Here is a 24,117-nt window from a genome sequence, read left to right on the forward strand (position 1 = left end):
CCCCTCCCTCTCCTGGTCAGGGATACGACGCTCTTCCGATCTACGACTACCCCCCCCCCCCCCGCTGTGGGAGGCAGGATCTGCCTGGGTTTGCCCTTTGACCCAGATCTATCTCTGCCACTATTGGGGCCTGGGGGAAGGGCTGTGTCACAGAGGTTGAGTCAACCATCACTGACCAGGGCTTTCTGGCTAGAGTTCATGCAGCCTTGATCCCCATGTCTGGCCCTTAAGTGTGACTGTGGATGGTTTAAATCCAGCCCCAGGGCAGGTCGAGCTCCAAGGGACTCTGATGGAGTAGAGGAAACAGGAAAGTAGAAGAGAGGGCTACTCTTTGTGTTGAGTTGCTTGGTTAGGGGAAGGAAATGGTTTTTATTTTAAATAGAAATTCCCAGCAAACACAGTTTGGTTACGTGCCTAAAAGTTACTAACCATGTGGGTGAATCACCTGCTTCCTCCATCCTTCAGTGTCCTTCTGTAAAGATCGAGTGATGTCTACTTCTAGGCATTGCTCTTGGCTTTAAGAAGTTAAATAGGAGGGGCTGGAGAGATGGCTCAGAGGTTTAAGAGCACTGGCTGCTCTTCCAGAGGTCCTGAGTTCAATTCCCAGCCACCACATGTTGGCTCACACCATCTATAATGAGATCTGGTGCCCTCTTCCTGTGTGCAGATGTACATGCTGACAGTACATTGTATACATAATAAATAAATCTTAAAAATAATAAGTTAATAAGAGCTGGGAGCAGTAGCACAAAGCGAGTCCAGGACAGCCAAGGCTACACAAGAGAAATCCTATCTTGAAAAACAACAAAACAAAACAAATAAGTTAATAGGCGTCAGGTGCTAGAGAGTGTCTGGTGTGTGTAAGAACTTCATAACAACCCTCATTATGGTGACGGAATATTCCTTTTCATGTCTGTGTGCCACCGTTCACCTTAGCAAAGACATAGGAGACCGTTGCTTCTGGAGGTGGCTAAGAGCCAGAAGGTTTGGAATCAGCTTAGCTGTTTCAAGCCATGCTGGCCAGCTTATCCTGATTCCCAGCCCTTGGTGGTTCTAGCCTGGGGTGGCCAAGTACAGATTTTATATTTGTGCATGCCTTGCCGGATCTGAGAAGACCTCACCTAGTTTCCTTCCACCGTCGGAAATTGCCTCTGGGAAGGACAGCCTTGAACGTTGAGCTCCTTCCCTGGGCCCCCTTCTCCTGGAAACTCTTACTGTTCTGTTAACTTTCCAGCATCTTGTAGCATATCTTTGCTTTCATGGCTGTTTTGCTGTGGTAGGGTGAGTGAGTGACCTTACCCACCATTACGGAAGCAGCTGTTCCAGATCGTTCTGTCTCTGTGAGCTTGGCCACTCACTGTCCCCCTTGCTTGGATTTCATGAGATATTAAAATGAGTAGCAGGGAAAGAAATGCGTTAGAATAGAAGCTGACATTTAGTGTGGGCCTAGGCAGATCTGGGCAGTGCTCTGAGTGTGAACCTTGCATTGGTTAAGTCTTCCTGAAAGCCCCTGTAGCCTCCTACCCCGTGGTGTGTGATCATGGCCAAGGAAATAGACAGAAGACACATTGCTGGGAACAGGATTTCAAACACAGCAAGTCTTAACATTTCTGTGTTGTCTCCCTAAAGAGATAAAGGGAAGCATCAAACTCAAGGGGCATAGGGTCGGCAGAAATTACCAGTGGGATGAACGGAGAGGATGGTCCTCACTTGTGGGGGTGGAGGGGAGCCGGGACACGTGACCAAAAAGGGGCTCTCTCACCCTGTGTGTTTCCTCTACAGAGCAAACTTAGGCACAAACTCACTATCATGTACAGTCAAATCAACGGGGCGACCAAAGCACTGGAGGACGTGAAAGCCAGGCGGCAGAACATGCAGGTGAGTGGGTGACTCCCAGACTCCGACTCCAGCCTGGAAACAAACACCAGACACCACCATCCTCCAGGGACCTCAAGCATTCTTACGGCCTAGACGTGCCTGGGAGTGTAGCCGTTTGTGGAGAACTTGTGTAGTTCGCTTGAAGCCTTTGGTGCCATCCAGACACCACAGAAACTGAGTGTGATCCGGTAGGATCAGAAGTTCAGGGTCATCTTTGGGGATATAGTGAGTTCCAGACCAGCCTGGGTGGGTGCGTGAGATTGTGACTTTTGTTTTCTTTTTGTGTTTGAGATAGGGTCTCACTGTGTAGTCCTGCCTGCCCTCACCGTGTGGACTAATCTGGCCTCGAATTCACAGAGATCTGCCTGCCTCTGCTTCCTGAGGCATTCTGGGATTAGAGGGGTGAACCCCCATGCCCAGCATGTCTTACAAACAAACAAACAAACAGTCTTGCAAAGCATTAGAAAGGCTGCATGTCCAGGCAATAGCCTTTATAAACGCAAACTAAAAACTACCTGTCAGCCCAGCCTTAGGAGAATCATTAAAAAATGAAGGGTAAGGGCCCCAGAGAGGTGACTCAGTTCAGAAAGGTGATTGTGTAAGCCTGACACCCCAAGTTCAGTCCCTGGAATCCAAACAAAGGTGGAAGGAGAGAACTGACTCCACAGAGTTGAGTTCTGACCTCCAAACTTATGCCGTGGTACTTGCTTTCACCCCGGTAGTAAATAAAAAATTGGGAATGAATAAATAGGACAGACATGGTGTTGCATGTCTTTAATTCCAGCATTCAGGAACTAGAGAGAGGTGAGTCTCTGTTAGTTCTAGGCTCCCTGAGACTACATAGTGAGACTTGATCTAAGAAGAAGGAGGAGGAAGAGGAAGAAAAAGGAAGGAGGAGGAGAAATAATAGTAATAATAATAATAATAATGATGATGTGTCTCAGGGAGAATCCTTCCTGCCTCTTCCACTTGTAAAAGCTCAGGTCTTCCTTGTCTTGTGGCTGCTCTGTCTTTCCCTCCTGTACCTTTTCTTCCATCTATAATAAGATCGTTGCTAGCAGACTCAGGGCCCACCTGGCAAACTCAAGATGCTCTCACTTTTAATTTAAGTACATTTGCAAAGACCCTTGTGCTAACAGAGGCTAAGTGCACGGGCGCTGGGATGTGGGTGGATCTTTTGGCTGTCTGACGTCAACTCATAGGGTGTTCAGGAAAGAAACACTAAGGAGGAAGTATCATAGGCCAGCATTGGATATGTTGCCATGTTAAATCAGGGGCAGATTTGTTAATCCACTTGCCATTTTAAAAAATATTAAATTGCTTGTAATGTATTTTATGTGTATGGGTGTTTTGCCTCTTTGAATGTCTGTGTACCATGTGCATATGTCCGGTGCCTGTGGAGACCAAAAGAGGCGGTCAGATCCCCTGGGACTGGAGTTACAGGTAGTTATGAGCCGTCACATGGGTACCTCAGACTCAAACTTGCGTCCTCCGGAAGAGCAACCATTGTTCTTAACCACTGAGCCATCTCTCCAGGGCCAGGTTACCTTTATGTTGAAAGAAAGGAGCTTGCTTATTAAAAAATACTTGCTGAGCTGCAGCACCCACTTTACTGCGGCCACTGTGGTCATTGAGGTCTGGGTTCTGATACTAAGTCTTATCACGTACTGGGCCGGGCAGCTACCGTTGCGTTGGTGGGTCTGCAAGCTTCAATTTTACAACCAGCACAACTCCTCTGAGGAGCTTCTGAGGCCTCCAGGATGAAGGTGGAATTATGCATATTGGTTGGAGAGGAGGCCATACGCCTCGGGTGAAGACACCTCCAAATGCTACACAGAGAAACCCTGTCTCAAACAAAACAGTTTTTCTTTTTATTTTATGTGCATTGGTGTTTTGCTTGCATGTATGTCTGTGTGAGGGTGTTGAATCCTGGAGTTACAGTTGTGAGCTGCCACGTAGGTGCTAGGAATTGAAGCCGGGTCCTCTAGAAGGTGCTCTTAACCACTGAGCCATCTCTCTAATCCCAAAGTGAACAGTTTTCAAAAAAGTTGAATTTCACTCTCTTGGTGTACATTGCATGTTTTTTGTTTGTTGTGTTTGATCCTGAGCTGTTGAGGTTACCCAAGAAGTTTGTTCAGAAATACGACTAGGAAGCAACAGTGTTTACCAGAAACATCCCAGTGAGCTGGCTCTAGCCTAATAAAAAGGATTAATGAAATATTTTACATTCATTCTTTTTTTTTTTTTTTTTGTATCAAGTCTTTGACATCCAGTGTCTACTCACAAGTTTTAACACATTTCTCTTTTCCTTTTCTTTTCTTTCTTTTTTTTTTTTTTTTTTTTTTTGAGACAGGGTTTCTTTGTGTAGCCTTGGCTGTCCTGGAACTCCCTCTGTAGAACAACTGGCCTTGAGCTTAGAGAGATCTGCTTGCCTTTGCCTCCCAGGTTCTGGGATTAAAGGCATGCAGTACCACTGCCCAGTTGACTTGACACATTTCCGATGCTCAGAGGTCAAACGTTGCACTCAAAAGGAGAGTTCTAGAGAATGATCATCTTTAGGAAATTTTTTTTTTTAAACTGTTTCATGTCTTCTTTTAAACTTTTACTAGGAACTGCCTCTCATTTGAGAAATTAGTATACCGAGTGCATTCCCACCTCTCTTGTTTTTAACAAAATCTCAGTCTTTTGATTTTATTAATAAGGACTCCAGAAGGAGCCAGAAGCTGGGGTGAAAGCCTGCTAGCTCAGAGAGGCAGAGAAAACACCCAGCTGACCTTCCTCCTCAGCCAGCACCTCGAAGGAATGACCCTTTACCCATGATGTCTTCAAACTGAATGTCCCTCCCTTCTACTTCCTGCTTGTCTCTCTATCCATCCTTCTGACTTCCTCTTACTCTGTTGTTTTTTACTGTGTTCACTTCGTGTTTTCTATGTTCACTATGTTCAGCTGGTTGCTTGCTCCTCCCCATGACCTCTAGTTGACTTTATTTAATCTTGTTTACAATATTCAAACAGAAAGCTCTTGGATTAAAGGTGTATGCTAGGGCTGAGCCACACTGCCACAACTAGAAACAGGTTTTTCCAGGAAACAACACAATCTTGGGGTCCACAGTGTGATCAAATATTCTGCAACAGAGCTCTCTGTTTCTTTCTTACCATATTTAAACCCTAATCCAGTTCCAAAGAGTAACCACCATCTTGAATTGTTCATTCGTTTTCATATGTTAGCACGTATGCTTTTTGTTTGGGTTTGGTTTTTGAGACAGGGTTTCTCTGTGTAGTCCTGGCTGTCCTGGAACTCCTTCTGGAGACCAGGCCTCAAACTCAGATCCGCCTGCCTCTGCCTCCTGAGCCCTGGGATTAAAGGTGTGTGCCACCATCGCCAAGCCCTTATGGGCGTCTTACCTGTGCTTTCTGGGGGCAGGTGCTTAGAGTACACTTTCTAAGAACTGGGGTTGCTGGGTCTTGGGGTGTGACCACCTCCAGATGGACAGGAGACTGCCAGGTAGCTGCCCAGGGTGGCGCCACCCCGGTGCGGTGTTCCCCTTTCACCCCAAACACACGAGTGTAGCCTTATCACTTTCCCCCAAACCTTGTAGGAGTCTTTGAACAAAAAGTCAGAACACCTGAGACAAGAATACATGGAAATGAAGGCTCTCATCGATGCGGCAGAGACCAGCTCTACCCGCAAGCTGAAGGAGGAGGAGAAGAGAGTCTGTGGGAAGTTCGACACCATCTATCAGGTTCTCCTCAAGAAGAAGAATGAGATGCAGAACCTGAAGGCCGAAGTTGAGCTCTGCCTGGCCAAAGGGGACGAGTTTGAGTTTCTGGAGGTGAGTCGAGTCAAGGGCGATGCTGTGCGTGTGTTCTGCCCAGCATCCCAGAGTCGATAGTCGTCCAGACCTCAGGGAGTCAGGGCTTTGAGGGGTCATTTGGAAATGTCCCAGAGACTTACTGCTATTTCCAGGCTCTGCAACAGCTTACCTGAAATTAGAGGTGCTTGCGTGTGTGTGTGTGTGTGTGTGTGTGTGTGTGTGTGTAACCCTGGCTGTCCTGGACTTCCTTAGTAGACCAGGCTGGACTCGAACTCACAGAGATCCTCCTGCTTCTGCCTCCAGAGTGCTGGGATTAAAGGCCTGCGCCAACACTCGGGGCAAATTTAGGGGCTTTAGAGAACCTCTGATGATTATCTCATTATTCCCTTGGCTCAGCATCTGGGCATGGCTTTCCACTACAGATGGGGCTGTATTGATTTCGGAGTGCAGGATTGTCCTCCAACCTCACCTGGCTAGTGGCAGAACTTTGCTCATTGGGGCTTAGATCAGGTGTACACTTTCTTGCTGGCTGTCAGCTGAGGCCTTTTTCCAACTTGGCAGTACATGTTTCCCCAAGCCAGCAGAAACACTGCTTCCTCTAGGAAGGCCTGCACGCCTCTGTTAAGATCTCTTACCCAGTTTAGTCTGGCCTTCCCAGGATCGTCGCCCTTTCGATGAATTCTTTCAGCTGGTTTGCTGTCTTCATTGTTTCTGTGGTTTCTCTTCTGTTCCTTGTAGTTTGTTGTCAGTGATGTCCTTTCCCATCTGCCCTGTACTCTCAAGGAGATGGTTATGGAGGGTCTGGATGAGAGGAGTCTCTTGCCTGCAGTGGTGGCTCACGCCTTTAATCCAAGCTCTCAGGGATGCTGAGGCAGGTGGATCTCTGTGAGTTTGAGACCATCGTGGTCTACAAAGCAAGTCTGGGACAGCCAGGGCTACACAGAGAAATCCTGTCGGAGACTCTTGGGAGACTCAGTGTGTCACTGCGCCGTACAGGCGTCTGTCTACCTGTCTTTCCGTCCTCCCTCACGTGGTCCTTGGAAATGTCTTCCTGAAACACTGTCTTCCTGCTCTGTCTGGCGCCGTGCTTCTGAGCATGGTTCACAAATGACGTCCTTGTTCTCAGGTTCCTCTCTTTTGTCCATGCCTTGTGCTCTGACTGCAACAGGCGCTGCACTCTTCATTCCTCAGATGAGTGGGAGCACCACGTTGGTTTCCTCTGCCCAGTGGATTGTGTTCTTTTTCCAAGGCCCCCAGGTGACCCCTTGGGTCCCTCTGTTACGCATTATTAGTGTTGCAGATACTACAACACTAACATGCCCCCCCCCGTATTTCAGATGGGGCCCCCGATCTCTGTGAACTTCTTGGTTCAGTTACCCCAAGACTCTCTGCTCAGTACAGAACTTCCTCTGTCTGGTGCCTACTGTTATCTAGGTGGAGGTTTTATGCTGTCTCTGGGAGCTCATCCCTGGGCCTAAGAGCTGCTGAGTTCTCTGAGAGAGGATTCAAAGTCCTTGTCTGAGCCCCCTTCCTTCTGGAGGACTGAGGTTAGTGAGATAACTTTTCAACTTCAGTGGCACTTCCGTCACTAGAAGGCACTTCTGGCTCAAGCTTAGGCCACGAGACATTCCTGCTCCTCATTAGACCTTTGGTTATGGCCTCTTGGGTGGGCCGGGGAGGGTCTTGTATCTCTTGGGAGGAAGGGAAGAGCTCCGGAGACTGTCCGTCGTGTCTGTGCCTCTCACTGGCACAGCTTCTGACTCGCTGCGTCTATGCCTCTTTCCTGCTTTGTAAAATAAGTGACCTGAGGCCCTTCCAGCTCCAGTTCTTTTTTGTTTTATCTTGTTTTGTTTTTTTAGAAGCAAGGTTTCTCTGTGTTGCCTTGGCTGTCCTGGACTCCACTTTGTAGACCAGGCTGGCCTCGAACTCATAGAGTTCCACCTGCCTCTGCCTCCCAGAGTGCTGGGATTACAGGTGTGCACCACCTCCCCCGCACCCCCACCCCCACCCAGCTCCAGTTCTTAAAGGAGCACTTCAACTGCTGGTGATCTTGATCTTGTGACTGAAGCAGGCAATTGGACTCTTTGTTGACATAGGAAACATTTGTAGGGTTGATGAGGCTGGAGCTGGGGCCCTGGCTGTCTTCAAATTGCCTGTAACTTAACCCCTTGGCTTGTTCCAGAAAGCTGCAAAATTGCAAGGAGTGTCAACGAAACCAGTCTATGTCCCTAAGATAGAGCTGGACCATGAGTTGATAAAGAGGGTCTACCAGAGTGCATTGGACCTCAAGACTGAGCTGAAGCACTCCCTCAAGCAGCAACAGGAGAAGAAGGCTGAGGAGACCTTTGCCTCAGGTAACAACTCACACCGGCCTTTGAGGCAGAATCTCTTCCAGGTTCAGGAATAGCCGCTCACTGACCACTCAGGCACCAGTCTCAAATCAGCAGTGGTTTATTGAACACTCAACAGAAACTGACTGCAAGGGACACAATATGATCTCGGGAGTTAGACTGTGACCTTGGCCTGCTCCTAAAACAGGTTTTTATAAGAAAAACTGCAACCGAGAAACAGGTGACAAAACTATAACCTGGTGTAGGAAACAAACCACAACTAGGTAACAACCGGGTACCCAGGGATAGAAGCAACACTACATTGTTTTGGATAGCTAGACAAAGGGTCTCTAACTGCCCTTTAATTTGATTATTGGTTCTGCAGTTGGGGATCTTCCTAGAGTGTCCGGGTAGCAAAGTATACAAAGTTTGAGAAATGAAACCATAGAGACAAAAATCATTGGAAGGCAGAGCCTGAAAACTTGAATTTAAAATGGCTTCTGATATGCTAAGCCTCTGCTATGCTAAAGGCAACAGCGGTGTTACCAGAGGAGCTGTAGTACTGCTAAGAACCAAATAGACTCAAGGAGGGGGCTGTAGTTAAGTAAAAAGTTTAAGCTGATTACAACAAATCTTTTCTTTTTCTTTATTTTTTTTAATTTCTATTTTTTTGAGACAGGGTCTCTATTATGTAGCTCTGGCTGTCCTGGAACTTGCTATGGAGACCAAGCTGGCCTCAAACTCACAAAGATCCCCAGCCTCTCCCTCTCAAGTGCTGAGATTAAAGGTGTGTGCCACCACACCCAGCATTGAGGAAGGATCTTGCCGAGTTGCCTAGGCGGGCCTTGAGCTTACAATTCTCCAGCCTCAGGCTCCTAAGTAACCTGGGGTTACAGGAATAGACCGTGGGACCTCTTAGTTTTGTTAGGCATCTTCTCGGTGTGTGAAAAATCAATGGAATCATCACATTTTTCTGCCAGGTGCCCTTAAAACATTCTCACTCCTTTAAAAAGAAAACACATTTCTTTGTTTATGTTTGGTGTCCTGTTGCTGTGCTGACACATCCAGACAAAAGCAGTTTAAGGAAGAAAGTGTTAGCTCACAGTTCAAGTCACAGTGCACCGGTAGCAAGGAGTCAAGGCAGCCGAGCTTGAAGCAGCTGGCCACATGACAATATCTGCTTTTGAAAGACTCCCGGAGGGTATCTTTCGTCTGAGAGACCCCTGCCCAAGGATCAACGAGTCCAGGCGTTCGGATGCAATCAGCAAGAGGCTTTTATTTTGATACACGGGTACCCCGGGGCAGCATAGTCACTCGGAGGACTTTGCGTGCCCCCTGGGTGGAAAGCTGGGGTTTTTATAGGGTTTTAGAGCAGAAGCGTGGGTACAGAAGCGAGAAGCATGGTTACAGGGGGCTGATTGGTACATTTACATGAGACCACGATTTGCGTCAAAGTTTGGCAGGGACACCAAGATTCCAGGAACTGGGTGGTCGAAACAGTCATGATGACCCCCTTAACTTGGCCCGCCACCTGTTGTTTTTCTTAGGACCCTTATCTTAACTGGAACAGTCTCACAGATATCCATGAGGGTGATTAACACAAACTGTTTTTAGTTTGACTGGGGCAGCCTGACCGCAGATATCCCAAGTGGGTGACACAGCTGGGTTTCTTAGTAATTTTTCAGTTTTCCATCTAGCCTACAGAGTTTTACAAAACAGTGGTGTCCCACAAAATGGCGTTAGCTATGTTTAACTTAGGGTGAGGCAGGGGTCTTTCACTTTCTGATCACATGAAAAGCGATGAATGTAGGCACATTAGTGTGTAGCTTGATTTCTCCATTTTAGATAGTCCAGCATCCCAGCCAAGGAATAGTGCACCCGGGGTGGGTGGCTCCTCCCACCTCAACTAATGCAATCTTGATAACCCCCTACAGGTATGTTTTAACATGGTCCATTACATTGGGCTTTCTTCTCACAATGTGAGAATCAGTGAACCATCACGTTTTTCTGCCAGGTGCCCTTAAAACATTTTCACTCCTTTAAAAAGAAAACACATTTATGTATGTATGTATGTATGTATTATATAGACATGTGCTCTATGACATAGGGGTTGGGGTCAGAGGACAACTTTTGGGAGTCAGTTTTCTCCCTCCGCTGTGTGGATCCTGGGGATTGAATTTAGGTTTGGTGGCAAGCTCCTTTACCCACAAAGCCATTTCCACTCTTTAGATATAGTAGGATCCTTTTTGGGGGGACCCTTTATATACCTGTCATTTTACTGCCCCTTGAGATTCCCTTCCGTCTCCTTTACAAGGTGGTGGCCTCTGTGAAGGCTGAGGCTGTTATCAAAAGCTGTCCTACAGTGCTGAGGACAGAGTCTGCCACATCTGTAAAATCGCAGTTGAGTAATGCAGGTGATAGGCCTGAACTTCACTGTGGCCAAGCCAGTGTCCTTGCAGAAGGGCTTCTGAAACAGGTAAAGGCGAGGCACCTTTGTGGAAGGTTTTGGAAGTACTTCACGTGGGGTAAATCAGTGACTAGACTGCTGAGAGAGGAAAGAAAGAACCAGTGAACAAGACACTGACCTAGGCCCAGCCTCTGCTCCACGCCAGACACCTTGACCTCATTCAGGGGTCTCATCAGCCATTATCTAGTTGGTGTTCTCCTCGATGTTTGGCCAGGGAAACCAGAGAAGTCCCAGAGCTGGGTGCTTGTGGAAGAGGCTTTCCCCAGGCTGTGCTTTGAGCAGAGGAGAGTAGGAACAAACAGAATCGGTCCTCCTAACCCTTTATGTCTGTCTCCTGCAAGTGGCTGGATGGGACGAGCAGTGGGAGGGCTGTCTGGATGGAGTTGGTGGGGAGGAGCCATGGACAGCTGGACCCTTTTTCTCTGGCACAGGTAACATGGGAGACCATGGTATGGATTCCCCACCCAAAACGACACGCCCTGTGAAGAAGACCCCTCGTGAGTAGCCCCCTCTCATCTCTCTGGTGTGTTGGTGTGGTTGTGGCCGAGAGGTGCTTGGTGGAGACCATCCCAGAGGCTACTGAAGCTTCTAGGCAGTCACAGCCCATCTCAAGTTTTCACAGGGGTCTCAGCTGGAGACCAGTTTGGCAACAGGCCCCATATAACAGGTGACGCAGGGCAAGGCAGGTGCTCCGCTGGGGCAGGCAGGCAAGGCAACTTCTCCCACCCTTGCTGTATGGGATCACAAAGTCACCAGGTCTGTCATGTGATTGAGAACAATTTGTCGGATAAAGGTCCCCCTCCCCAGCTATCTTTAGTGCGCTCTGTTGCAGCATTTCTTCCTCATCCTCATCCTCCTTTTTCTTCCTTCTCTTCCTTCTCCTTCTTCCTCTTCCTCTTTTTGTTTTTCCTCTTCTTCCTCTGCCTCTTCTTTCTTCTCCTTTTCCTCTTCTTTCTCTTGCTCCTCCTCTTCTTTTTAAATTTCTTTGTCTTTTGCGTGGTGCATGTGTGGAAGTCAGAAGTCATTGTTGGGTGTGTCAGTCCTTAGCTTCCACATTGTTTGAGACAGGGCCTCTTGTTTGCCTTGGCATATGCCAGGCTTGCTGGCCTGAAAGCTTCCAGGGAACTCTGCTGTGATGGGCAGCCATCATCTTGCTGGAGGACTTGTGGGATTTCAGATGCATGCGACCCCACCTAGCATTTTCTGGAGTTGATGATCTGAACTCAGGTCCTCCTGCTTCTGTGGTGAGTGCTTCACCCACTGAGCCATCTCCCCAGCCCTGTGTCTCTCACTCTTTCCCCTTTTGTCCTTTCTATGCGGCCATAGCCATAGAGAATGTTTTCCTAATTGTTCTCGCCAGTGAAAATGTGATTCTACCACATGTACAGTATATTAGTTTGTTTATAAAAAGAATAAGCAGTATGCAGGGCATGGGGGTGCATGTCCTTTAATCTCAGCCCTCAGGAGGCAGAGGCAGGTAGATCTCTGTGAGTTCGAGGCCTGCCTGGTCTACAAAGAGAGTTCCAGGTCAGCCAAGGCTACACAGAGAAACCCTGTCTCAACTCCCCTCTTCCCCCTGCAAAAAAAAGAAAAAAAGAAAAAGAAAAAGAAAAAGGAAGAAACCCTCCCCCCCAGTGATGATATCACTGTCATTGGGAATGTGGATATGAGGTTGGGAAAGAATGGTATGAATCTCCCCGCCCCTTGCATTTGGAAAGTAATAATTGAGCCCATGGGATGATGGCACGTGAGAGTCCCACAGGACACACTGGCTGTGAGAATGCTTTATAACCCTTCAGCAGGCAGGCTGTGACTTTTTCCCCCAAGGTCAGTATGAAATGGTATCAAGGTGCCTTGATGTTAGTGGGTGTCGGGCCGGAGAAAGGAATCTGCTTGTTTGCAACGTGTGGGTCGTCTTCAGCAAACCGCTGTTGGGGATCAGTGTCTCTGTGGACTGTAACGCTTGGTGACAGTGTGCTTGTAGCTGGAGGGGGGCTCTTGGGAAGGCAGGATGTTTTTAAGCACTATTGTAGTACTTAACCAGGCCTATTTTTCCCCCCTAACTTCCTCTTTTTTTGCTTGCTTGTTTTCTTTTATAGAGCTCTAATGTACCTGTAGTAAAAAGCACAGACCCTAAGTGTACAGTTTTGACAAATGAGTTCCATGTTACCGTCACCACCCAAATCAACATAAACACTTCCTAGAAAATTCTTTCCTATTTCCTGATAGGCAGTCTATACCCTCCCTGACCCTGTGGAGGGTTCCTATACTTGTGGACGTGTGTTATCAGCCACAATCTTAATATTTCGAGTTACGCCATCTTCCCTTAGTTTGTATGAGTCAAGTGCGTGCTGATGAATGTCACTATGGTCTCTTGTGTTTGGCATCATGCTTTAAAATATCTTAACCCTAAAATCTTTCTTTTTTAGAGGAAAAGAAGTCCAAGAAAATCGGTAAGTTGTGCATTTGTGTATCTTTTTGTTCTTGTGACTTGTTTGCGCCTAGTGCTAACGTGGACAGCAGTAGCTGACCTGCTTTAACAGAGGTTCTGCAATGGATCCATTCTTACAAATGCACGCTGTGGAGGCTGGAGAGATGGCCCAGTGGTTAAGAGCACTGTCTGCTCTAACAAAGGACCCCGGGGCTCAATTCCCACTACCCACCTGGCAGCTCACAACTGTCTGTAACTCCAGTTCCAAGGGATCTGACGCCTTCACACTAATGCACATAAAATTAAATTAAATCAAGTATTAAAAACAAACAAACACAAAACAAATGTATGCTGTGAAGGCAGGCAGGTCTGAGCAGGGAACCAAGGCCCAGGGTAAGATGGATAAAGAGCCTTATCACACTTGCATGGCCCTGACTGGTCAGATATGTTTGTGGAAGTTGACAGTTCATCTTGGGAGGGAGGGAAGTCCTCTTGCCCTCTGTGACATATTGTCATTCCCTGTTTGTCCTCCCTTAGCCCCATCTGGTGCTGCTGGCCCTGGCCCCTCCTCGCCCTCATTCAACAAGTTTCCCATCTTTGGAGCTCCTGGACAGTCAGTGGATTTTAAAACAACTGTCCCTGATGGTGAGCTATAGTGGCCAAGTGTCGGGGAAGCATTTACCATTTGTTCTGAGTTTGTCTTGAATTTGAGTTTGTCTCTGTTTCCTCTTCTAGCCACACCCAAAGCCAACCCCCCACCGTCAACCTCTGCGGCACTCAAGGCTAAGATGCTAGAAAACTTTGTCACCAAGTCTAGAGAGGAGCTTATGGAGTGTGAGTAGCCTGGCTCTGCAGACGGAAGAATGGGTGGGTGGCTACAGGCAGTCAAATGGCTAGGTGGGCGGATGGATGGACAGATGAGTGGTTGGTCAATGCACCCGTGGGTAGGTAGGCAAATGGGTAGATAGATGGGTGTGGGTATTTGAGTGGGTGTTTGGATAGATGAATGGTTAGTCGGATGGGTGGGTGAGTGGGTAGATGGAGGTGTATATGAATGGGTAGATGGATGGATAGTTAGATGAGTGGGTGAATGGGTGGGCGAGTGAATGGATGGATGATGTGTGAGTAGATTGACGGATGGGTATGTGGAGATGAGTGGGTGGATAGATAAAATAAATATATAGATAGAGAAAACCGTAAAAGTGCAAGTACCTTGGGCCCCTGGTCTGGTCATTGATTTCCTGTGTGTTGTGGGGGGGGGTGTTTCCTCAGATTTCGTTAAAGTCATCTTCGACTACAATACTGCCCACAACAAAGTGGCTCTGTCGGACAACTACACCACCGCTTCCGTGGCTGACGTGCTTCAGCACTACCGGTCACATCCCCAGAGGTTCACCTACTGCTCTCAGGTTCTGGGGCTGCACTGCTATAAGAAAGGCATTCACTACTGGGAGGTGGAGCTGCAGAAGAACAACTTCTGCGGTGTAGGCGTCTGCTACGGCAGCATGGAACGGCAGGGCCCCGAGAGCCGGCTGGGCCGTAACCCCAACTCGTGGTGTGTGGAGTGGTTCAATAACAAGATCTCCGCCTGGCATAACGACGTGGAGAAAACTCTGCCCCCGACCAAGGCCACGCGGGTGGGCGTGCTTCTCAACTGTGACCATGGCTTCGTCATTTTCTTTGCTGTCACTGAAAAGATCCATCTGATGTACAAGTTCAAGGTGGACTTTACCGAAGCTCTGTACCCAGCCTTCTGGGTGTTCTCCGCGGGTACCAAGCTCTCCATCTGCTCCTCCAAGTAGGCAGGTCACTAAGCCAGCCACAGACACTTAGGCTTGTTGGGGAGGGACTCTCCTTGGAGAACTTGAGTCCCCAGCACGTAGAGATTGGCAGGGGAGCTGGGGAAGAGGCAAAGAGAATGAAAGGGGAGATTTGGCTCAGAAAGGGGTGGGGTAATTATCTTGTGGGTGGGGTAATTGTCTTGTGGGTGGGAAAGCAAATCTACCTCCTGGTGCGCCTGAGGTCAGGATGACCTCCTCCCAGTGTTCTGGGAAATCTCCGAGCTGGTAGCCATTTAGGCAGAGCTCCATTAGTGTTCTAGTTGTCTTATGGGAAGTCTGTAGCCATGTTCTTTCTCAGGTGGTAGATGCCTACCCTGTTTTGCTCTCTGGGGCAGTCTTCAGACCTTCGTGTTTTGATTATTTTCTAGATTATTAAAAAAAAAAAAAAAAAAAAAAGGCCAGGTATAGTGGTGCATGCCTTTAATCCCAGTTTTGGGAAGCAGAAGCAGGCACATCTTTATGAGGCCAGCCTGGTCTACACAGTGGGTTTTAGGACAGCTGAAGCTGCATAGTGTCACCCTGTCTCAAAAACAAACAAAAATCCACCTACTGAGTTCAGTGTGTAGAGTATTCCTTTGGTGTTAGGAATTGAGCTTCATCTCGCTCTGAATTTCCATATAACCCTTTCCCGCCGGGGACCTTTTATAGATTAAGGCTTCAGGCTCTGGTCTGAATCAGCCGGTATTGATTTTTTTTTTTTTTTTGTCCAGGTAACCCAGACCTGGTTGAGATGGAAGTCTCTCTTTCCAGGGGAAATTCCTCCTGGGACATGTTGACTGTGGCCACAGTGAGAGAGGCCTTTCTTCCGATCGCCTAGGCTGGGAGTTGGGGTTGAGGAGCAGAATGCTAGATGAATGGAAGCCTAGGGGCTTTGCTCTTTCTAATATCTTGCTTTGTCAGCTGTCCTCAACAGTAATGTCGCCCTCCTGGATTGTAGATAGTGGGCTGATGGCTACCAATGCCATCATTTGCCTTCCATGGCTACCACAGTTGAGTGGCCAGCCACGCCACACTTTCAAACCCTGCCGTCACGCAGATGGACTGTATGTGGTTGCTTCAGGAATCTCGATAGATCACCAACTGGGGTGACTACCTATGTCCCGAAGGGTCTTAGAACAGACCTGTGGGAGACAGCCATATTCCTGTTGATCCCTAGCCACAGACACAGTAGATGTCGCAGGAAGTGATGAGTCTGAGACCTGTCACCTGCCCCATCCCTTTCTGCTGTCTTCCTCATTTGAGCCAATTCTAGATGCTCATATAGACCAAACTACAGGTTAGGAAGACTTTTAAGGATAAGGAAAGGAAAAAAAAAAGAAAAAAAAAGCAAGTTAAGGAGGGCCCAACCAGTGGCTGTTTTCTCTGCAATCTTTTAGACAGTGAAAAATAGCCCAGGCCACTAGAGGGCAGGGATGGATGACTGGGATCTCCCACCCTCCTTCTGTCCTGATGTCAAATCCAGAAGATGTGAGGATTTGGCCTCTTGTAATAGGAGTCCAGCTCTCTCCTTCCTGAGTGGGGAGCTCCTTCTTGTAAGCATTCTTATGAAGAGAGGTCACCTTAGGGAAGGTAGGGCCCCCTAGACCTTTCATATGAATGGATATTTGAGAACATAACACATCTCAGGTCTAATATGGAATTCCAGGGCTCTTAGCATTGGCGTTCTTGACAGATGTGTGATCTATGTCCTCTCCCAGAAGAAAGTTCTGTTCACTGGGAACATCTTTGCAGGGAACATGTCCCTGATAGATGGTATGTGGACTTTGAAAGGTTTGTTCCTTTGCCGTACAAACTCTTGGCGATGCCTCTCTGAATTCAAAGACTCCCCAAAGCGTCCTTGCTGTTCTTCTGAAACAAAGCCTTCTCTGAAGCCATGTCAGACTGGAGAAGCAACTAGGTTTATAGAAGTAAAATGCCAAGGGTTGACTCAGGGGTTCTGCTTGGGCTCTCCTGCAGAAGCGGTACTGACAGTCAAGCCTCATCCTAGGAAGTGTACAATCAGGCTAGGAAGGCGTGCGTCCCTCTGTGTATGAGAGAGCCAAGCAGGCAACCAGAGCCCAGAGCTGTGCGAGATGCCTTGGAGTTGTAAGTGGAGGAGTGTCCCCTTGCTGTCTGGTACCTTACCGTTTGCAATGGTAAGACCTTACCTTCACTGCAAGTGTTTCTGGGTTCACGTACCATGGGCTCCTGGAGAGGACAGACCTGTGTTTCCATCTCACTTAGCCTTTTGCAGAATCAGGCAGGTGGGAAGATGGAGGCTGGCTGTGTTAGCCACTCTTGTCATTCCAACATGGAAGAGATGCCAATCATGGATGACAAGGAGAACCGTGGGGCCCTGTGGACATACAGAAATTCCCAGAACCGTTGATGTAAAATACTAACCTAGATCCAGGTACTGGGGTCTGTCTCAGTCACTCTGGTGTGATAAACTAAGGGTCGAGTCTTTGTATTATTCAGGACTCGCTGGCTAGTCTTTTTAATTACTCAGACATTGATTTTTGATCTATCACTAATATTGATATATTATCTTTTTACACCATTGATTTAATTAGTAATTGATGTTTTAGTTGTAACTTCTGGAACCTAGTGTTTCAGAGGTAATTCATTATTAAGGTAATCATTACAAACAGGGTAAGGCTGGCTGTTGTACCTTATTTCGAATGAAGTGGAATTGCATTCAGCATCCCTTCTGGATTGAGGTGTGGGTAGGAAATGTCACTCGAGCTGAAATCCAGGGATGAGGTACCCACCCCTTGAAAGCTACTGCCCAGGGCTTCTGGATGCTCAGGCTTCACTGTAGACTTAATGATCCCTTGAAGCCTGCCATAGCGTACCACTGACTGCAGGGAATTTCAGATAAAGAATACTCAGAGAATGTGTAGGCTTAAGATTCAAGATGGTGCAAGGGCGGAACACTGACCAAGCCCCACTTGAGAAACCAGCAAGCAGTGGTGGGAACCCAGGGCTTGTCTTCTTATTCTTCCTGTGGTTGCATGGGCTTGAACATTTCTATCATGAAAAGTTAAATAGTGAAATGGAAAACCGTTCTGACCAGAGGTGGACCCTGTTCCTGTTCCTGATCTCTACAGAGGAGCAGGTGTCACAGGAAGCTTAGATACTTTGTTGGCTATTAAAGAATTGTCTGGCCTTCGTCCCTGGTTTGAATGGTGTGTGTGTATGTTTAAGTCTTTCCCGAGAGGATGGAGTGTCATTATTATTTGTCTGTCCCGTGGATCACAGTGAAGTTTATGTTAAGAGAAGAGATGTCCCAGGATGATGGCTGGCCACTATAAAGACCAGCTTGGAGATCGCTAAAAAGGGTAGAGCCATTGAACTCGAAGGACCTCTGGAGGGAAGAAGAGGGAACGGGGGACTGGGGTCAGTGTGAGACTTTTGTGAATCCTGCCTGAAAATGATGGTTCAGTTCCAGCTCCAGTTGAGACCTAGCGTGACTTTCCCGCAGTTGAATACAGGGCTGTGCTTCAGGCTGATGCATTCTTGTCCTATGCAGCAGGACAGGAAAGCTCTGTGCTCCAGAACCTTCCAGAGCTTGCCCTGTCAGTGTCTTTGACTGCTTCTGATTCTTGTTCTTTTGAATAAAGTTCAAATCGTAAAATCGGTATTGTCCCGCCTTCTGTGAATTGCTTTAGCAAATGACTATGAGGTAGGCAGGTCACAGTGACTCCCAGGGTTCACAGGTAGTCAGCAGTGTGTGGAGCCTGAGGCCAGGCAAGGCATGGGGGGGGGGATATATATATCCCTTAACTTGGGGCGCCACATCTAACTCTTGGTGGCTGACATGGCCCTCTGTGCAGTATAGCAGCTACTGCTGGAACAGTGGGACCCGCAAGGACAGGCAGCCTGTCACATCCAAACAAACTGCTTGCTTAAACGAACCACTTCCTCTTCCTGAGAATACCCACAATGTCAGAGGCCGTGCTCCCTGCCGTGACCAGATGACAAAAACGGACTAGTCCTCTGAACCTGTAAGCAAGCCCCCAAACAAAAGTTTTCTTTTGTAAGAGTTGCCTTGGTGGTGGTGTCTCTTCACAGCAGTAGAACACTGATGGAGACACCATTCTACTTACTGGCAAAGTGCCAAGGCAACGCAGGGCATCACGTGGTCAGGGTCAGGGCATAAGTGTCTGTGTATCTTCTTTGTGACCTCTCTCTCACCTCTTCTGAAGCCGCTTGCATTCAGCTCTGAGGGGATCCGTACCAATGATCTCATCTAGTTTCTAAAAGCACTATTTAATTTATAATTTTATGTGTGTGGCTGTTTGCCTAAATGTACGAATAGGCAGCGTGTATGTGCCTGGTGTCCACAGAGGGAAGGAGAGGGCATCGGATCCCCTAGAATTGGAGTTATGGACTCTGGTGAGCCACCATGTGCATCCTGGGAACCGAACTCAGGGTCTCCGCTAATACTATTCACTGAACCATAAAAAAAACAAAGAACAAACTATTTAAGTCCCTACCCTCTTAATAACACACAGTGGAGACTAGGAAACCCATATTCAAATTACAGTAGCAGAAACAGAGAGTCATATTCAAATTACAGTAGCAGAAACAGAGAGCCGACCTCCGACCTCGTGCAGGTTTCATGCTGTCTTCCACAAGGCCACACCTATGCATACAGACACATCAATAATAATGTAACTTAAAAAGCACGGAAGCTAAGTCTATACAAACACAAGAGTTAATCAGTGATTCTGTAACAGGAAAAAAAAAAAAAAGGAAAAATAGACTGATTTGTGATTTGGAGCGCTGGCTCAGTGGCTAAGAGTGTTAGCTCAATCACGAGGGTGAGAGTGTGGTTTTCAGCACCCAGGTTGGGCAGCTCACAAAAGCCAGTAACTCCAGCTCTAAGGAATCTAAAGCCCTCGTCTGGCTTCCCAGGGCACTTGGGCTAACACTCGCACAGATGTGCAAGCACATAATAAAATATTTTACTATAATAAATTATCTCTTAATTTTTTTAAAAATAGAAGATTGAGAGCAGTTTTGGCTGTGTTTTACACACACACATCTAAATTTACTAAAGAAGGAGGAAGTATCCACTGTGCAGTCTTTCATAGACTAACTCTCCAAGAAATGTAAACATAAAGGTTGGCCTGCTCTTGGATGGTTGTGGTTTCTGCGTATCTTTGAACCTTTGTCCTGTGAACTCAATGGCACCTGCTGGGTGGGTTGGTTTCTACTTCTCTATTTCTTTCTTTTTATTTTTTTCCAACAAATGACAATTTTTTTTGTTTATATTAGTCACAGATTGTTTACTTTGTATCCCAGCCGTAGCCTCCTCCCTCAATCCCTCCCAATCCTACCCTCCCTCCTCCTTCTCTATTTCTTCCTCATTTCCAGTGATTCATAATGAGTCTGTTTAATAGACCTCAGGACAGATTTCTTCTGGGCGCACTCTAGCAGGGACGCCGTCACTTGTGTGGAAGGCAGCCAGCCAATAAAGCAGTAGGAGTTCCTGAGGCCGCTGTTAGGAGCCCGAAGTTAGGAGCCCACAGTCTATACTGGGGAAGAAAAGAGGCTTTAGAAGTGGAAGCTCCCAGCCTCTGGAGACTAAAGTAGGTGAGAAGCTAGTGCTGGAGTTCCATTTCACTGCTGTGTCCCCCACCGCTCCCGGGCTATATTGGTGTTTGAACCTAGGGCCTTTAAGCATGCTAGGCAAACATACACTACTACTGAATAACACCCCCAGCGATGTTTTATCCTGTATTTGAGTTCTTAGTCACCAGGGAGTGACACTATTTGAAAGGATTAGAAAGAGTAGGAACTGTGTCCTTGTTGGAAGAAGTGTGTCAATGAGGGTGGGCTTTGGCTATACCACACACTGCTAGCTACTCCCTCCCTCCCTCCCTTCCTCCCCCCCCCCTCGGGTTCTATATCAGCATGCAGGTCTTAGCTACTGCTCCAGCACCTCGCTTCCCACCATACTCCCTACCATGATGATAACGCACTGTCCCTGTGACACTGTAAGCAAGCCCCCCAGCCCCCAGTGAAATGCTTTCTTCTACGAGTTACCGAGTCCCGATGCCTTTTCCCAGCAAGAGAACACTGACTAAGACAATGGCCCTCTCGTCGTCCTTCTTCAAGCAGCACCGCTCGGAGGAAATCCCATCTCTTAATGGCTTGCTGTCAGCTGTCAGCCGCCAGCTGCTCCATTTACAGCAGCTGCTTCTCCGGGTCACACTTGTCCCGCCTGCCTGGCCAGCCTTTGTGGGTCTCTGCTGTGAACTGTGCCTTGACGTCTTCGCCCACGTTGCCACTGCTGCCACCGCTGCAGCCCGGCATCCAGAGAAGGGCGACTTTGTCATCCAGGGAGTTGGTCTGCAGGACTGCCATGTGCCAGGCATTGGAGCCCTGCTAGGAATGCAGTAGTGAAAAAGCACCCCCACAAATCCATGCCTGGGTGTGTGATGGGGGTTCTATATCCTAGAGAGGGAGGTAAAGAGAACAGGCAAGATGATTGCTTAATAAATAGATACTGTGTGCTGCTCTAATGAAAGCACCAGGGGAGAGCCCTTTGCTGGGGTGAGCCCTTCAGTCCCCAGAAGGCAAAGCTAGGGGAGCATGAATGAAGTGTGTGTGTGTGTGTGTGTGTATGTGTGTGTTTGTGTGTGTTTAAAACCAGAGCCGATGGCTGGAGAAATGGCTCATCTGTTAAGAGGACTTCAAGCGTTCTTGCAGAGGACTGGATGCTTAGTTCCCAGCACCCACACCCTGCAGTTCACAAAGCGTCTGCATCTCTAGCTCCAGGGATCCCTCCGACATTCTCTTCTGGCCTTCAGGGCTGACTGAACTTGCTTGTTCCTACTGTGCCCCTCCCCCCAATTCTGTGCAAACATATGATTATTGTCATCTTGAAAACTTGAGCCTAGGATGAAGATCCATACCTGAAATCACAGCGCCCTCCAGGCTGAGGCAGGCCGGCCTGCCTTGAGTCAAGGCCGGCCTGAGTTACTTGGTGAGATCCTGTTTCAAACACTGACAACACCCTGACGCTAAATATGACTCTATCCAGAGTCCTGGGGGAAAGAGGAAGTTAAGAAAGAACCTCAGTGGTGTTGCCAGCCCACAGCCCAGGCTGTGTCCACCCTCCACCCTCCAGTGACACTGCTGAGGAGAGCCATGGCCTTCAGTTTCTGGTGGAGAAAATGTGTCTGTACTGCTTTACCAATAGGGATCATTTTTGCTGAGGATTTAATGTCCTCCATGCCATCAAGGCCTTTCACCAACACTCAGAGCCCCTGGGAGCAAATTCCCCACTGTTTAGTGTTTTAGTGACTGGTGAACCAACCCAGGGGTTGGTTCTCTCCACCAGCAGTACCCTTGATGCCACAGGTCCCCAGAATTCACATCTGGCCAGTGTCTAAGAACTGTGCTAAGAATGATGAGTCAGAGAACATCGGATTTTGTAGTGTCACACATGGCTCCCCTAAGGTGTCTTTGAGACGAGGGGAGGGAAGAGTGTACCTGTGGCCCTTGTCCTGACCATGATGATAGTTGATGGGTTTTTTTTTTTGTTGTTGTTGTTTGTTTGTTTTTGAGACAGGGTTTCTCTGTGTAGCCCTGGCTGTCCTGGATCATGCTCTGTAGAGCAGGCTGGCTTCAAACTCACAGATCCTCCTGCCTCTGTCTCCCGAGCACTGGGATTAAAGGCGTGCACAGCCGCCACCACCTGGCTGACTCTGCTTTCTTTTATCAGTTGTCATTTCTACTTTCCGGCGACCTGACCTGTCCCTTCCGCGCTTTAGCGGGAGTCTTCTCTACTGCTTTTTTCACGGTACCGCCATGATTCTCACCCAGTGTGATAACAGTACTCGATTACACATTTCCTCTCTCTGCTCTTCTGTGTTCTTTGTCACCACCCAGCATGCTACATGAACGTGGCACCAGGATGCTACTTCGTGGTAACGAACCCCACTTTGTGGTTAATTATTATTTTATGTATATCCATGTTTTAGCCGCATGTACGTCTGTGCACCACATCCATGTCTGTTGCCAGAAGAGGTCAGAAGAGGTTTTGCATCCCTCAAAACTAGAGCTATGGATGCTTGTGAGCTGCCATATAGGCCCTGGGGATCAAAGGCAGTGCTTTTTTACTACCAAGCAGCTGTCCAGTCTTCCCTTCTTTAAAATAAACAAGCAAACAAACCAAAGACAAAAAAAAAAAACAACAAAAAAAACCCCAAAAAGAACAAAAAACGTTTTAAAGGTTTTTACATTTTTGTGTGTGGTGTGTGCATATGTGGCATTGAGTAGGTTCGGAGGTAGAGGACAACTTGTCATATATTTTTTTTAAATTACACTAATTTGTGTTGGGGGGGACGGTGCCAGGGCACACATGTGATCAGAGGATGACTTGTGGGAAACTGTTCTCTTCTTTCTCCTGATTGGGGATCAAACTCAGGTCATTAAGTTTAGTATCACGTAACATTACCCACTGAGCCATTTTTGCAGCCTGTTTTTGTTTGTTTGTTTGTTTTTGTTTTGTTTTGGGATAGCTTCATACCCTGTAGCCCTAGCTGCCTTTGAACCGTAACTCAAGACAACATTCCCTCCTTAGTGCCCTGATTGCTGAGATTGTAGACACAAGCCGCCATGCCCTGCCTGCCTGAAAACCCAACTTTAAAAAAAAAAAAAAATGAGGAAGTGTTTTCATCTCAAGAACTCTGCGTCTTGAGGCAGGGCGTCTCTGGGTAGAGTCGGCCTCTGTTAATGCTCTGTGACAAGCATAGCAAACTTGGAGAAGAAAACAGGTTCTTTGGGAGGGACAGCTTTTTTTCTGTTCCTCGTGGGCATCTGTTGGGGTGGTTTGGAGGCTGGAGCCATCCTTTAGACTTGCTCCCTGGCACCAGCCAGTGAACCGGGACCCACCCATGCACCTGTTCTCCCTGCAGCAGGGAGATTGTGCCTATGTGAACCTGAAGAAAGGGCTGGGATAAAAGGGCAGCAGGGCCAGCAGAACGGGGAAGAAAATGGACCACCTTTTACCACAGACCCTCAGGAGACCCTGTGTCACACTGGCCTTCCAGAGAGGTCAGAGCAAGGTGTTTTGGACTCAGCCAGCATCACCCATCTGAACCCCAGCATTTGGATGAACTGGGGGAAGTCTCATCTTGAAAAGCACACCCCCCCTCCTCCAAAAATCTAACTACCAAGTTTTGAGGTAATTAATAACGCAACCATTGTATCTGTTATTTTGGTGTCGCCGTGACAGAACACCCGACATTAACAACTTATGACCGTGTTTATTTTGGCTCACGGTTTCAGAGGGTCTCAGTTCAGGAAGGCATGGCAGAAATTCATTATGGAGAGACTCGGGCAGAGCAGGAAGCAGAGTG

General features: G+C 47.7%; 1 protein-coding gene across 1 annotated transcript in view; it reads left to right on the plus strand.

Annotated features, from left to right (window-relative positions):
• The window catches only part of Trim25 (tripartite motif containing 25), a 21,929-nt gene extending 3,546 nt beyond the window's left edge, over positions 1-18,383 (plus strand). Inside the window, exons 2-9 of the mRNA XM_055620051.1 lie at positions 1,783-1,878; positions 5,477-5,710; positions 7,875-8,046; positions 10,921-10,986; positions 12,919-12,942; positions 13,458-13,565; positions 13,656-13,754; positions 14,193-18,383. Of these exons, the coding sequence (XP_055476026.1) occupies positions 1,783-1,878; positions 5,477-5,710; positions 7,875-8,046; positions 10,921-10,986; positions 12,919-12,942; positions 13,458-13,565; positions 13,656-13,754; positions 14,193-14,722 (1,329 nt within the window). The 3' untranslated portion in view covers positions 14,723-18,383. The remainder of the gene's footprint in view (positions 1-1,782; positions 1,879-5,476; positions 5,711-7,874; positions 8,047-10,920; positions 10,987-12,918; positions 12,943-13,457; positions 13,566-13,655; positions 13,755-14,192) is intronic.
• Positions 18,384-24,117: the final 5,734 nt, after the last annotated feature.

Source organism: Psammomys obesus, unplaced genomic scaffold, assembly GCF_907164565.1.
Source record: "Psammomys obesus unplaced genomic scaffold, mPsaObe1.curated_primary_1811, whole genome shotgun sequence".
NCBI classification, from domain to species: Eukaryota; Metazoa; Chordata; class Mammalia; order Rodentia; family Muridae; genus Psammomys; species Psammomys obesus.